Genomic DNA, 15,362 nt, shown 5'->3' with positions numbered 1-15,362 from the left:
GCCTATTAGTAACTAATAGACACTGTTAAGATAATTAACATTTGACCTACCTTGAGCTAACTATAATCTAGGCTTCCAGATTCCTAATGTGTGAAGAAAAAAATCCTTTTTGATTCCAAGCAATTAACAAAAATAAAACAAACAAAATAAATAAATTAAAGTAAGCCTTGAAGTAGGTTATTTTTTTTCTAAATTGGGCCCCCATCTTCCCCACCCACATTGCTATCATATACACCCTGAAATAGTCAGGGCCTGTGCCGACGACTCCACAAGAATTTATTTCACTCTCATAGCCTCACATGGGCAGCCCAACCTTCCATGTTGCTTCCCTGACTTTGGGTTTGTCTTTACTGCAGAAAGTTGTGTGTGTTCTTAACTCAGGATAGCAGCTCGATTCAACTCCAAGGCTCCCCTACAGGCTTTAACCCGAGCGCTAACCCAAGTTGCCTTGTCCTCACTGCTATTTTAACCAGTTAGCTAACTGGGGTTAATAACCTGAGTTAAGTACATGCTTCCTCCCTCTCCTGGTGAAACACACCCTTTGCCACACAAGCCTACTAGCAGCTGTTAGCTGCTCCACAGCACAGGTACCTGTAAAGCCATACTAGAGAGTTTGTTAAGTTATTACCCAAAGGTCCCAACAATCTGAACTGGGTTGCTGGCCACAGTATAAACATGGACTTTATTCCTATCCCAAAGTTCTTACGATGCTGTAAGGAGCAATATTATCTTCCACACATTACCACGTGCTTGGAAATTTATTAAATAAGCCTATCAGAGAAAGGAGCTGCTCTCTGGCTCTATCACTTGTCTCCCCACAAACCTGTGAAACCTTAACCATATAGTGTACATACAGGTTTTCATGGTTTCAGAACAAAACTACCACTGAAGGATCCTCAGCATCACCCCTACACAGAGCAAAGGGTCAGACAGATTACCTGATCCAGTAATTTGTGACTTTGTACTCTGGAGCTCAATGAGGTAATTGCCATGAGGCTAGTGCATACAAGCAGAAATTTATTTTAATTGAAAATGGACAGGGAAGAGAAATAGCAAATGGAAGAGGCCATTGCCAAAAAATGTTTTCAAGATGGGTACAACTGTAAAAAACGAGTGTAATTATAAAGAACAGATAAACAGTGCATTCAAGTTAAAAACTCTCTCACAAGAATAAGCACAGATGCCTTAATAAAGCTGACCTTAAAGAAATAACACAATTACATAATTTTCAGAATTAGGTGTAGAACATCCTCCCCACCCCCACCCCCACCCCACCCCCCAAAAAAAATCTAAGAGTGTTCTTAGCCTGGCTCTCTTGCTAGCTACATACTACAACTGACACATTACAAATATGATCCAATGCTCAAAACTTTAAAAGAAAGCTGGATCATAGCCTAAATAGATACATTTGATATGTTACCTTACTTTAACTCCCACCTTTGTCTCACTCAGAGGCTCAGCATGCGGACAAAATCATAATCACTACAGAGATCAGATCAGTGAGATCTAAAAATCTCTTCAATATTCTTTAAAAAAAGGCAACTATATTATAGCCTTTATACTGTTGGATATTTTTCAACAACACACACTAGTTGCTTAGAACCCAGAGGGATATCCTCCATACAATACCTTTAGAGTGCAAATTATACAAGCTGTCAAGCTAAACTACTTGCCAATGTGTCTAAACTTTTATCAAGGCAATAGAGGAAGCAAAACAAATTGAACCATAACTAGAAGTGTCAGGCAGTAAGAAAGTAATTTTTTTGTATATGCACTATAAATACATTAGCTCTACATGCACAGAAGTCCAGGATGCAAGCCACTGCAAAAATGTTTTAGTTAAACTTCTTGGGCCTGATCCTCCCAGACATGCATCTGGAACTCTGATTTCTCAAATGATCTGGAAATAAAGAGCTTGCAGGACTGGGCCTCTACTGGTTTAAGACGTTCACGTAATAGTTTTAAAACGTATTCAAACCCAAAGTCAGTCTAGTTTGGAATTTGGAAGATAGTTTTACTCCAAAACCAGTAGGATGCAGGCAAAAAACTCAACTCAACTGCCAAAAAATGCATGTGAACAGTTCCACTTATTTTACACAAAAGCTATAGCATATGTATGTACATCAGGAAGCTGATTTTAAAAGAAGCACATATTATGTCCTCATAATGGTGAAGTCAATCAAGTCTGACAAGTAAACTAAAGGAGGATCTCACACCATACATATCTGCTCTGTATATCCTCTATAGTCTTAGAAAGCAATATGACAACCTTCACATTATGGACCAATCAAATTCATGCTGCTAGGTTTCTAAAATAACTTTTTAAAAAGTCTACATTTAATGAGAAATGTTCTGAATTTCCATGAACTTGAGGCTCCTGGTTGACATACACTTACACGCGGGTCAGTGCCCAAATGAGAAACTTTTGTGCAAAGTGTGTATGAGAGACATCTAAATGCACTCAACTTCCCCTCCCACCCTCCATAAAGACACAGGCCTTTAAGAGAAGGCTTCAAAACATGTTCAGATGTTTTAACAGAAATCAGATGCAAAACACCTGCATTTTAAGTTAGCATATATTTTACTGTCTCAATCACAGCAACCCATACAGTAAGATACACAAAAAATAGAGCATGGTATCACTAGCAATTCAACACAGTTTTGTACTACAGTATTCAATGACAGATATAAACACAGGACTTTTCCTTTTTAAAGCAAATATAGTAGTCCCTGCTATGTTCACTGTATAAGTTACGTGGCATCACAGTTTGAGTTAATTACTGTAGTGAAAGTAACAATATGGAAGTTGAACTAGTGAACTAGAAGGTACATTGTATAGCAGCCAAAACAGGCGTGACACTTCAGAAAGATGAACAGAAAAAGTAACTACCAAAATGAGAGCCACCCTTACAGACTGTATTTTAGTAGTAAAATTGTTTTAAATTCTGCATTATATACATACTGTATCTACATGTGTTCTATTTTATACATATATATATATATATATATATGTATGTATTTATAAAAAGCCATTAAGATTTTGAAAACCTTAACATCATTCACCTAAGCAATACTGAGCCTAGCCCAATGGTTCCCAATCTATGGGTCACAATGCACCATCGGTACACGGGGTCACAGAGGACAGACACCATTTTGCTCCTACAGCATGACCTTGCACATACAGTGCAGGCAATGTCACAGTGCATGGATGATGTCATGTTGTTCTACAAAACGGCATCCTCCATGCTATCTGGAGTCCTGGCAGGAAAGAATTCATTAAAATGAGGTCATGCCAACAAAAAGGTTGGGAACCCCTGCCGTAGCCTTCAGTCAGCAAGATAATACCTGCTTATAACATTTTCAGTTGCAGTCACTTGATTTGTCTTCTGATAGCTAACCACAAGCCATTTACTTTATTTCTTAATGCAAGTCAGAGTAGCCTCTCTCAGCCTTCTATAAAATCAAGTTTCGCCTTTTCTTTTGTATATCTGACACTCTTATGGCTAAAATATTTTAGTAGGTTTACAATATTAACCTATTTAATTCCCCGCAACCCAAAACAATAAGAAAACATGCATGTTTTTCCATACAATGGACATTTGGGAAGAAAACAAAACAAAACCTAGAATCAAACTGTTCAAAAATGTATTATTTTAGTGCAAAGTGGATTAATTTTAAAAAAATATAATAAACACTTTAGATAATTTCTTTAGATATTTTAAATGTTTGATTCCAATACTCAGATTGAGTTCCCTAAATATTTTGTCTTAATTAGCTTGTCTGAATGTAAAAGACAAAAATAAGAGGGGGCTCTTGCAGATTTTCTTTTCCCATAAGACTAAAGTCTGTTCATAGAAGATGTAGTTTAATTTATTACATGGTTTGGCGGCCAAACTGTACAGAATCCTGCACAATGGAATCCTGGTCTAGGACTAGGGCTCCTAGGCACGATAGTCATACAAATAAATAATAAGTTTTATTGCCTGATTCTCGTCTACAACTGATGGATTTACTCCAGTGAGAGTCATACAAGCTCTGTGAATTTTAATCAGATCACTGCCTTGCCAGCTGAGCTACGCTATAGACTCTGCAGTGGATTTAGATGCAGGGTATCATCTATGCATACAAAGTTCCCATAAGCATAAGGGAAGAAAATGTGCACTTAGGCCCAAAATCTTGCAGTCCTTACTCAGGAAAGACTCCAATTAATTTAGAAGAGGTGTCTCCTGAGTGAGCGCTTTGGGTGCTTTAAAGAAGGAAGCAAAGAAAACAATTTTTTTCTGAGCCAATAATATCAGTCTGCCACAGTGACTGTAGTAAACCATGAAATACAGTACAAGTAAAAAAAAGAAAAAAAAAGAAGCCATCTGAACAAATAACCCAGAGAGGCTTCATAGTTACATAATGATTTTACCACTTTTAGAATTCAACATATTGAATCTATTTATTAAAAAATAAACTGTTTCCAAATCACCTATTTACAGTACAAAGAATGGGATTTAATACATGTGCAACAGAAGATGAATAAAATCAGTACTGAACTGGAAAGACAACACTCCAGGCATAATTTAAGTGACATGTATACAGATTCACCTTTTAAAAGTACCACACAGTAAAAACCAGTAGGATGGTATTGGCAACATTAGAAAATAAAGCAAGAACTCTCTTCAAATTCAGATTGTATAAGCTTGAGATAAACATCTTGGGGGATGGAAGGGAGAAGGAGGAAACATGAAGACATGAAGAGGAGATGTCCTGGTGTTTACATTTTAGAGCTCAGGAAATGCAGCCAAACTCTTCAAAAATTAGTCCTTTTTGGCAACCAAGTAATTTTCAAATACTTCCTGCAAGTATTTTAAAGTTACTCTATAAAAACAGACAGTGATTTCACAATACACTCAAAATGCTGCTCTTAATTTCATATACTCTTACATAGTTTTATTTGGGTGAGCCAATAACTGCAATGTAATAACAAAGATGTGGTGTCACTTAAAGTGCAACAGCTGCCAAGTCTGAAAGGAAAATGTGCTCTTCTCCCCCATCTAAATTGAAAAGCAGTTATCAGATACGAACCACCTAAATGGTAGCAGCATGAACTCTAATGTATACACAGCATTTGTGAAGCCACTAAAAATGAAACTGGCACCTAGTCATTGAAATGTATTTCCAAAAACTGGACACATCTGTTTGTTTTTTTTAATATTTATATATAAAGAGGTCAGTATCATATTTGTTACCAGTGAAATCAGAAAATTCCATGTGTTTTTAGCCCTTGTTTCTCCCCTCAAACACAGAATTTCAAGTCTATCTATAAACAAGGTGTGGCAGCTGGGTTGATTTATAGTTTAATTGATTGTTAGGCATGAATCTGTGTAGCTCACTCTTTCTACAGCAGGGATCATAATAGTAAGCATTGAGGCAAGCATCACATGAGACTTTTGAACAGAACGTGCATGTGTTTGCAGCTCCAGATCGGTTACAGAAGCCACAGCGCAGGGTGCCTGAAGGCTTGGATTTTGAACTGAGCTGAGCAGCTCTTTCTTGACTCTGAGTCTGTAATGCATACTGAGATTTCTCTCTTAAAGCAGAGCCAGGAGACAAGCCATCATTTGGAATTGCTTTGATTGAATAACTGCTCTGTTTCACTGCTGGATATTCCTGCCTATAGATGAGCAGATTGTCACACTTTTGGCAAACAGAAGTGCCGCAAGTTATGCCACAATTCTGGCACTTCAGGGAAGTTGTCTCTTTGGCTAGATGCGTACGTTTATGGTAAATGGGATTGGCATCATTTCTTATTAGCCATACATCAGGTTTACTAACGTCTTGTCTTTTAAAATTTAACATACTTCTAGAATCAGGATCAGTATATAAGTCTAAGTCTTCTTGAGCAGAAATATAGGAGTTGTAGGGGACATTTGTTCTTAACATGCCATTGGGATGGGATGAAATTGGCAGAAATTCATCTGAACACCCATGTGGAGAGCTTGACATAGCAAGAAGAGATGGTGATGGACGTATTATTTCATCTTTAATGTCATCTTCTGTATCAACCAAAATTGGTTCTTTTCTGAGACTCAACGAAGTCATCAATGGTGGTTTCTTGTTTTCCCAATAGCTGTCATACGTATCCACGGATTTAGAAGGCTTGCTTACTTTTGGCTTGAAGTACTCTTTAGGGGCTCTTTCACTAGCAGATTTCTGAAGAACCATGCGTGCCATAGAAGTGTTCAAGTTTTCTTTGCATTCTGTGCGCCGTTTCATAGCTTCTGAGCAGCCTCTAACATCTTCATTGCTATTTTTTCGCTCATTTACAACATCAAGCTCCAAATAACCTTTATCCTTCACTTGCAAGTGAATTTCAAGCAGTTGTTCACACTCTATTTTTGCCAAAAAGAGTTCAAATGAAACCATTTTTACTTGGAAGGCATCAACCAGCTCTTTGAGCTTATACATGGTTCCCAGTTCTTGGACATACCCCATGTAGTTCAGAATCTGTCTTACATCCTCCTCAGGTAGTGTGGACTTTACATAATAAACAAAAGGTCCCGTGTAGGTCTGGAAGGGGGAAAATAAAGGAAAGTTAAGTTATAATCTCAGTGGCAGACTAGATGCTCAGACACTACAGTGCTGGGTACAATATAGGTGCCTTGTTAGTCCTATCTAATCAACCTCTGACAATCAAAGACTACATGTACTCCAAGAAAGTTGAACCCAAATTCTTTAGCTCTTCTGTTTGACAGACTAAAAATTCTGCATCAGCTTCAGATAAATCCAAAAAAGGTTTTGCTTAAATTTGAAGACCATATGATCAGCATGTAATCCTCTTGTTATCAAATTGTTTATTTTAAGCTTCTCCTTAAATATTCCAGTTTTAACGGACCAGAAATTGAATTTACAACACAACTGCACTATACAAGCTTTGGTGGGGGAAAGATGGAGGTTTCCGAAGTGGGTAGTGGACAGCTAAATATTTAAGAATCTTGTGGCCATATTGGGAACATGGGATCACAAAATTAACTTGATGTTTCTGCTAAAGCAGTCAGTGAAATTGTTAATGTTGACATTAAAATCTTATCCAATTTCAAACTTAAATGTACTGAAATGAACAGTGTTAGTTCAAATCTCAGCAAATACTTCAGGATGTTTGCAGACTGGAGAAGAGTGTTGCATTGGTTTATGCCATTCACATTTCAAAGGTTTTCTTCATACTATAATTCTTGAAACATTTTTAAATGACAGTTCATATTTGGAGGAAGGATGGATTTTATAGCAAATTCTGCAGCCATGAAACATTAATAATCTGTACTTCAGCTGCCCTATCTGTAATAGACGTAATATTTATTATGTGCATTTACAAAGTGCCTCAGATGAAAGGTGCTTCACAGGCTAATAATTATTAAGGACAGAAAAACCCTCAAGAAAAGTAGCAAGTCTCCTGGGAAAGAAGTTAAAAATACAAGCCTAAGATGCAACACACATGTACATACAAGTATGTTCTAGGCCAGTTTTTACCAAGGCCTATTAGGTACACTCTCTCTTTTCTAAAAATCCAAGGCCATGGGAGATTCCCCGCCTTGAGAAACTCAATGAGCACTTGCTTACTGATTCAGACAGAAAAACACAGCAGCCAAATGAATAATTTGCAACTCTGTGAAACACTGTCCCAAACTTATCTTTTATGTTTGGGAAACAACTGACCTTTCTTCTGAGCTGCTTAGCTTAATGTAAATATCTGGCCAGAGATAATCATAACATTTTAAAGCAGAGAGTTCACTCAAATCAATTTGTACAATATGCTTACAGTTTCTTTCAGATGACTATGTGTCAAAAAGCTAAAGAAGACATAAGTGTCTCACTTCAAAACTTATTAGTATTATTTTTCTAAACAAAATCTCAAACATTGAGCTGAGGTGTAGCAGTGGGTTAAATATTTCAGTCTGAGCAGAGCTGACAGCCATCAATATTGTTGACAAAATTGACTCCAAAGAGGATGACGGTTTACAGTGTTTGATTTGGAAGGTACATTCTACGTTTTCTTAAGTCTTAGTCATGTTTTACATGTCAAGAGTCTACAGTGTAAAAAAAAAAAAAAAAAAAGAGGCTTGTGGGGGATGAGGAAACATATGGATCCGTAAGAAATATCCCTTGTGATGCAACATAGCTGAGATGTTTGCTCTGACTGGAGTTCAAATCCTATATTGGGTCACAAGTGGAAACGATTTGGCTCTGTCAACCTTGAACATGGTGGTAAAAAGAACAACAATATATGACCAACGTCTACATTGTTATCATCCCAAGAGGTGCCCTAGACTGGAACAGTCAAGATCTTACTTGTCAGGACTTCAGTGCAATGAGGAAGTAGACCTATGGAGAATTCTACTAGTCTGGAATAGTCCCGTCCGTCCTGTCCCCCCGTCCTCCCCCTCAAAAATGTAATAGAAACTACTGATTGCACAGTGCATTTTATTTATTTATTTTTTTAAGGACACTGTCAAATAGTTTAGTGTATAGAAAAATGCTTTGTAAGGCTATATTAGAAGTGTTTATATGCAACTTTCAAAAACAATTTTCTGTCTGGATTTAAAATGTCACCTGTAGTGTTCACAACTCAAACACTGCAGCTTTGATCCAGTATAAATGAGAACCCAAAGACAAGACAGACTCAAAACTGACAGTGGAAGAGAAGCTAACTAGTCTGCTTCCATGATCTAAGGTGAGCTATATGCAATTATTAAACAAATAGCACAGATGATGAGAAGTATATTAGGCTTTTAAAATACTATCAGTCTCAAACAAAGACCCTGACACAGGTAAAGAATTTGAAAGGACATTAAAAAGAAAAAAAAATCCAGGCTCCATGTGATCAGGAATGAAGAAAGATGTTCTTAAAGCAAACTAAAGACGTTTGCTTGCCAGTGTGAAATGAGTTGAGGTTTCCAATCCAATTCCTGGTAAACAAGTGTCCACTTCACAAAACACTGCACACTGCAATTAGTGCTAAATTAATAGCAGTTCTGGCAGAAAGGGCAAATATGGAGTGAACTTAGAAGTCAACTATTCATTCACCCTAGTGGTATTCCCTCGCTGTCAAAGTCAGGATACAACAGTAGGCCAGTGGGGGGAAGCCAGAGGAGGATGCTTGCACTAATTCTGCCTGTTTTATGGATACAGAGAGGATTTCAGACTCCAGGACTGCGTATCTGTCATGCAGCAACTCAAAAAACACTCAGGAATAAAGTTAGATGAAACTACAAATCATTGTTCTCATGTATTATCACCACATGTGAAACGTCTTACCTTTATAGTTTTGAATTCCTTCTTCCAAGGGTAAAGAAAGAGATTAATTCCTATCATCTCCAGCATAGTGAATGCAGTATGGAGAGAACGTAAATTTGAGGATTTCAGGGATCTTAGTGAATTTTCAACCATCTCATAAAATTTAATCAACCGGAATCTATAAAAGGGATCAATCTTGGGAAGGCAGAGTAAGGCTGAGGCTGCCACTCGCAGATATTCATCATTAACAGGGCGCTGTTTGTTGTCAGAAGCATTCAATTTGGATTCATGGAACTGTACATACTTCTTAAATAAATCGTCTTTATATTTCGTATCCATTGAAATAGGACTTTGGCTCACTCTTGGGTGGCTACCTCGTCTCTTTCATGGTTATTCTGCAACAGGCGGATTACTGAGCCTTTTACAAGTTTTCAGTAATCGTGATTCTTCTGGAATAAAAAGAAAAAACAAAGACAAGTCATTACAGCTGTACTACTCCAGCATGCCTGTAATTTCCACATACCCACAGGAGCCTGTGGAAGTGTTCATGGAGCAGTGGATCCCAACCACAAACTCTTCAGGCTTCTGTAATTATGTAATAGGTGTACTGGTCTTTTGGTGCCCACAGCCATTATACACTCCTCTCCAAGTGCATCCTAGAACAAAGCCAAGCCAGAGACTGATATAGACATTTGGGAGTTAAATCCCAGCAATGAGTCCACAACAATTTCCCCAAGCCCCATCTGGCTCTTTGAGCCAAGGCAGCCTTAGCCCCAAAGAAATTAGGTGCACGTGAGCCTAAAGAGAGCAGAGATGCTTTTTGGTCCATAAGAATAGAATGGTTTGATGACTAAAAGCAAGGGCATGGTGCGATGAAAACAAAGTGACCTGTTTATACTGTTCTGGGGGCTAATGAGTTAAATTGCATGAACAGAACTATAATCAGAGACTTTATTAATCTATTGTTTTGCTTTCTCCAGAAAAAAATATATAAATAACATGAACTGCTCCAAAAGGGTTCTTTCTACTTAACTCAGGACTTCTGCTGTAATTCTCTCTAACTGCATGGACTGCACAGCCCAGCACTCTAGTCTTTCTAGCTGTACCTTATCTGTGAGCCTCTGTGTGCTACTGATAATCCTATCCAGCTGTGCATATTCTATCCTGCCAAGGAGGTGGGGCTGTTCGACACTCATCTCACAACTGTGGAAGAGTTTGCATGCAACTGAAGAGGAGGCAGTGGGCAGCAAGTGGCACAGCCAAGATTTTAGCCTGAAACTTGCAGTTACATCAAAAGGCTGGGATCCCTACTTTTAACAACTAGTACGAGCCCTGCTTGGACCCGCTATGCCGGTGTAATACAAAACCTTTGTTACTTATGGTTTTTACAAGTGTACTAATGTGTGTGTTTCTACTTTAGTGACTTGATGTCTCTTGCATAGGCAAACCCTATGAGCCAAATGTAAGTCAATGGAGTGTTGTCTTTCTGAGTCTGCAGTCAGCCTAAAACAATGACTCAAAAGTGTAAACTCCTCAACTTACATTAAGCCCATGTAAATGCCATCAGTAATTATTCAGTTGCTGATCATTTTAGCAGATAGGAATGAAGCGTGTGTGTGTGTGTGTGTGTGTGTAATTGCTGTTGGACAGAAGAGACATCAGGAAGTCATTAAGGAAGAAGAAGAAGAGGGGAAAAAAAGAGGACGAAGAAGAAAGAGAAACAAAGGGCAGAAATGTCAATGGTCCCAAATTCAAGAATATTCTTTCACCAAGTAATGCTGAATACAACAATGAGGAAGTGAACAAACAAGCTAGAAGTTTTGCACAAAGATGGCTTGTACATGCTTCCCTCTTGAAATCAGTGAGAGTTCTGCTGGGAATTACAGGGAATATGGAGTGCTAAATTCATACCTCAGCCCAAGATCCATAAATAAAAATGCAATTGAGTCTTCTCCACAGGATGAATTTACTGCCCCTTCCCTAAAGTTATTTCTGTATTTGTATAAAACAGAACTGGACAAAAGCAGCAGAATGCCATTACTCAATGACCACCTCCCTCCCAAATTAAATAATTAGGCTATGCAAAAGAGCTCTGATTGTTTCCAATTAACTGGGACTTTCAAACCAGTCTGGATAATAGACTTAAACAGGAAACAATCCTGCACTAGAATGGAGCTGGATTAGATACCCTAACCTCCATTTCTATTTTCAATAATTGTATGATACAGCAGCTTTGTTTCATGAATGGGGCATTACGATTAGGAAGTCCCCTAAAGACAAGTAAGTCCTTTGTAAAGATCTTATGAATCATAGAATATCAGGGTTGGAAGGGACCTCAGGAGGTCATCTAATCCAACCCCCTGCTCAAAGCAGGACATTCATAATCATCTCAAGCTCCCATGACTTGCCATTTGTGGGCACGCCAGGGTTCACCAGCTCATGTCTGAAAATCAAAATATGAGACAAACTAAGGCTATGTCTACACTGCACACCTTACAACAGCATGGCTGTGCCACTGCAGCTGTGCCATTGTAAGGTGCACAGGGTAGCCGCTCTTTGTCACCAGGAGAGAGCTCTCCTGGTGACAAAATAAAACCACTTCCAAGAAGGGGCAGTAGCGTTGTCACTGGGAGCACGACTCCACCAATGAAGCACTGTCCACACCGGTGCTTTCCATCGTTTAAACTTTTGTTGTTCGGGGTTTGTTTTTTCACACCCCGAAGCGACAAAAGTAACAACGAAACTGCCAGCGTAGACAAAGCTTTAGACACAAGCCAACAACTTTCAAGATAACTCGTTTTGCCTCTCAACATTTACAGTTTAACTCCCTGAAAAATCCTATCTTTAACAGTTCACTAATCAGCAGGCGGGTTCTAACAGGTGTTAGATGGCAACAGTTTACTTCCACCATACATGGTTACAGTACTTGATAAGAAATTCAGTGCACAAATAAACCTGGTTGTATAGCAATGACTTTCCCCAGCTCAGAAGATTGTTAAAGAATATTGAGCCCTTTCCCTGCAAATCACTCACTGAAAGTTGTAACATCTCATGGCTATTTGATAACCTACATACTATGAGCTGTCGTCTTAGTCCAGTTCCTAGTGGACATAAAGAAAGCCACTAATATATCTGTACCCCTTCATCACTGAAAGTCTCAGCACAGAAATCAAAAAATGAATGGGCCATAGAGATTCAGCGGCCCTTTCAATCCAAGGAACATTTACTCTAGCGTGGAGGTGAAATACCGTCATAGCAACATGAGGAAACTTTACAATATGCTGCTACTCATGCTGTCACCTTTGAGGCTGAAATAGGATTTCAGTCGCTAAGGCTTTCATCAACACTTAAAAAAAAAAAGAAAACTATTGTATTGAGCACAAGAAAATGCTTAACACCACAAAAATGTTTTTGAATGTTAAGGCATCCTAGATTATGATTAAGTTTATTAAAAGACAGCAGCCTACAGGGTACATTAATGTATCACCCTCAATCAAAGCCATCAGTTTGTTTATAAACTGTAGTATTTCAGTTAAGAAGAGTTGCCCCAGAAGTACTAAAACTCTTCAAATGACAAAGCTAAAGAAAGATAGCTGACATATTAAGCATAATTATAAGACAATAAATGTGCCACCTTCAGCTTTTTCTAATGTAATCACAGTTCTGAATTATCATTGTTCTGAAATTGCCAATCTATAGGGAAGTCAAATAATTCTGTCCCACTAAGAATAAACAAAACCCACACAGTCTTACATTGGTCTTTAAAATGGTTTCTAAAGCATCTGACAAGAAAAATCCCCTGACCCACAGAAGAAAATCCCCATGCTATTTCAGCCATAATTCTTAACTACTCAAATTGGTACCATTCAAAATACTCATTAGCTCTTTGAATCAGGACTTTATAAGAGGGATTCCTTGACCCAGGCAGCAAGAACATAGCTTTCATATTACACTGAGCTACTCAGCATGAAATGTGGCTGAACCATCACAATAATTTTACCACAAACCCACAGGCATATCCCCTGAATAGCAATTTTAGGTTGAGAGGCTCATGCAACAGGGTCTTATCGAGCAGGCAGCTATTTAAAAAAAAAAAAAACGAATTCAACTGAACCTATACAACAAATTGACTCAGTGTACCCAGCTCAGTTTCTGAACCTATAGCTAATGGATTGAAATCCTGATCTAACCTGGCATCCTTCTCAATCCTGTTTCCACGATATGCTGTTTGGGAAAACCAAGCTCTCCCCCGCTCTCCTCACTTAATATGTTGCCAGTTCTACATTTTCAAAGAAAGCATTCTCCTGGAATATTCTTCCACTACTAATCATCAGCCAACTTTGCTGCTAATTCTGCCTCAGAGCCTTCCTGGGCCAAGTACAAGGTCAGGAAACTTTATTAGAAATCATTGCTGGCCTTCAATTACCTGCATGGACTCCCATCCTCTCTGCTCCTTCTGAGTACATTTACACTCAAAAACCAACCAAACACCACAGCATCAAGCCTCAGAGCTTGGATTGACTGACTCAGGCTACAGAGCTAAAAGTAGCAATGCAGATTTTCCCAATCGGTCAGGAACTCAAGCTCTGAGACCTCTCTCCCTCCCCTCGGATTTCAGAGCTTCAGCACATCTATGCAGCTACCATTAGCCCGACAGTATGAGCCCAAGTCTGTTGACTGGGCTTTGAGACTTGCTGCCATTTGGTGGTGGTGGTGCTATTTATTTGTGTTTGCAGTGTAGATGTAGCCTTAGGGCCCTTTTCAAAACCGGCTGTGCATGAGACAGTCAATGGAAGCACCTTGTCTGTATACGCTACATCGTGGCATTAGTTTTTTTCATAGATCCCAAGGCCAGAAGGGAACATCGGGATCACCTAATCTGACCTCCTGCACAACACATGACGTACAACTTCTCCAGAATAATCCCCTGGGCAGATCTTTACACCCTTAGAGGCATCTTCTCCCAGCCCCCCCCCCCCCCGAGGGGGAAGTCTCCGATGACATTACCGGGGCTGGGGGAGGCCAAGGGGAGCCCGAGATCTCTCGGGCTCTTCTGCACCTGTGCTTGGCCGGGCTCCGCGCGACAGGGCTGCACCCGGCTATACAAACCTCCCCCGGCTAGTGAAAGCGAAACCCGGGACCCGCAGCGGGGCAGGCCGGGCACCCCGCACCGGCAGGCGCAGGAGAGCCGGGCGAAGCGGGGGTCCGACAAGGACCCGCAGCGCTTACGACCCGGAGCCACCCGCGGGCGCCCGAGAGGGACCGCCCGGGAAGGGGCAGCTGGGACAGGGCCCGGCTCCGCCTCGGGGCTCTCCCCAGCTGGGGCCGCCTCACTCACAGCTTGCAACGAGGCGACACCAGGTCCCCGTCGCGCGACCAGCCACCGCTGCCGCCCGCCTGCAGGAAGCCGCCCGTGCCCCGGATACAGACCCTCCGTCCTCCCTCAAGCAGCCGGAAGTGACCCCTGTGGGGGGCGAGTGGGGAAGCAGAAGGACCCGGAAGAGCTTTGGCGCATGCCCAGTGCCCTCGGGAAGGAATCGACAGTAGCCTTCGCTCGTACGGGAGCTCTCCACTCCTCTCTCCTACCCGTGCCGCCCCGCCCCCCCCACGGCAAGGCAACCGCATACCCCTCCGTCCAGCCGAAGCGAAACAGCGGCAGCCACAACCCGGCAGCAAATCAGTTGAGAGAAAGTGACGTAATACGGTTGCATGTTCTCAATGCGCATGCGCCGCTCGTGGGGCGTACTCTCCCGTGTGATGTCATAGGGAGGGATTTAAAGGGCTAGAGTAGCCTCTGGCAGGTTTTTTCCTGTCATGGCCTGAGGGCTCTCCCCCTATAGGCCTGCAGAGTGCCTGGGTGCCCCTGTCCAGCAGGGCCTAGGCTGGAAGTGGCCTGCTGAACAAAACTGGGCTTTCCACAACAGGGCGACTCCGGCGGCAGGGCGCTGATTGTCCTGGGACATGCCTGGCCACTGCCAGCCCAGCTGGAACTAGAGTCCAGTTCAGCTGGAGCCTTGTTTGGTGAGGGTGCAGATGGATCAGGCTTTGAGGCACTGGCGAAGGGCTTGTCTACACTACGGACA

At 40.7% G+C, this 15,362-nt stretch overlaps 1 protein-coding gene across 3 annotated transcripts; it reads right to left on the bottom strand.

The window, feature by feature from the left end:
* Positions 1 to 1,691: 1,691 nt before the first annotated feature.
* Positions 1,692 to 14,973, bottom strand: SPATA2 (spermatogenesis associated 2). 3 transcript variants are annotated; one of them, XM_044986578.1, is made up of 3 exons: positions 14,907 to 14,973; positions 9,301 to 9,728; positions 1,692 to 6,558 (listed from the first exon to the last, which is right to left on the bottom strand). In XM_044986578.1, exons 2-3 carry the CDS (start codon positions 9,616 to 9,618, stop codon positions 5,305 to 5,307), a joined length of 1,572 nt encoding a protein of 523 aa, XP_044842513.1. In that variant the 5' UTR covers positions 9,619 to 9,728; positions 14,907 to 14,973; the 3' UTR covers positions 1,692 to 5,304. The 3 variants fall into 3 exon arrangements, with proteins under 3 accessions (XP_044842513.1, XP_044842511.1, XP_044842512.1); XM_044986576.1 differs by lacking the exon at positions 14,907 to 14,973 and adding an exon at positions 14,710 to 14,827; XM_044986577.1 differs by lacking the exon at positions 14,907 to 14,973 and adding an exon at positions 14,618 to 14,737.
* Positions 14,974 to 15,362: the final 389 nt, after the last annotated feature.

This window comes from Mauremys mutica, chromosome 13, assembly GCF_020497125.1.
Source record: "Mauremys mutica isolate MM-2020 ecotype Southern chromosome 13, ASM2049712v1, whole genome shotgun sequence".
Lineage (NCBI taxonomy): Eukaryota > Metazoa > Chordata > Testudines > Geoemydidae > Mauremys > Mauremys mutica.
This window is presented reverse-complemented; position numbering and strand designations above follow the sequence as displayed.

Coding starts and splice junctions, on each gene's coding strand:
- SPATA2 (XM_044986578.1), bottom strand. CDS start 9,618: ATGGATACGAAATATAAAGACGATTTATTTAAGAAGTATGTACAGTTC. Junction 6,559..9,300: donor AGGAATTCAAAACTATAAAG/GTAAGACGTTTC, acceptor TCCCCCTTCCAG/ACCTACACGGGACCTTTTGT.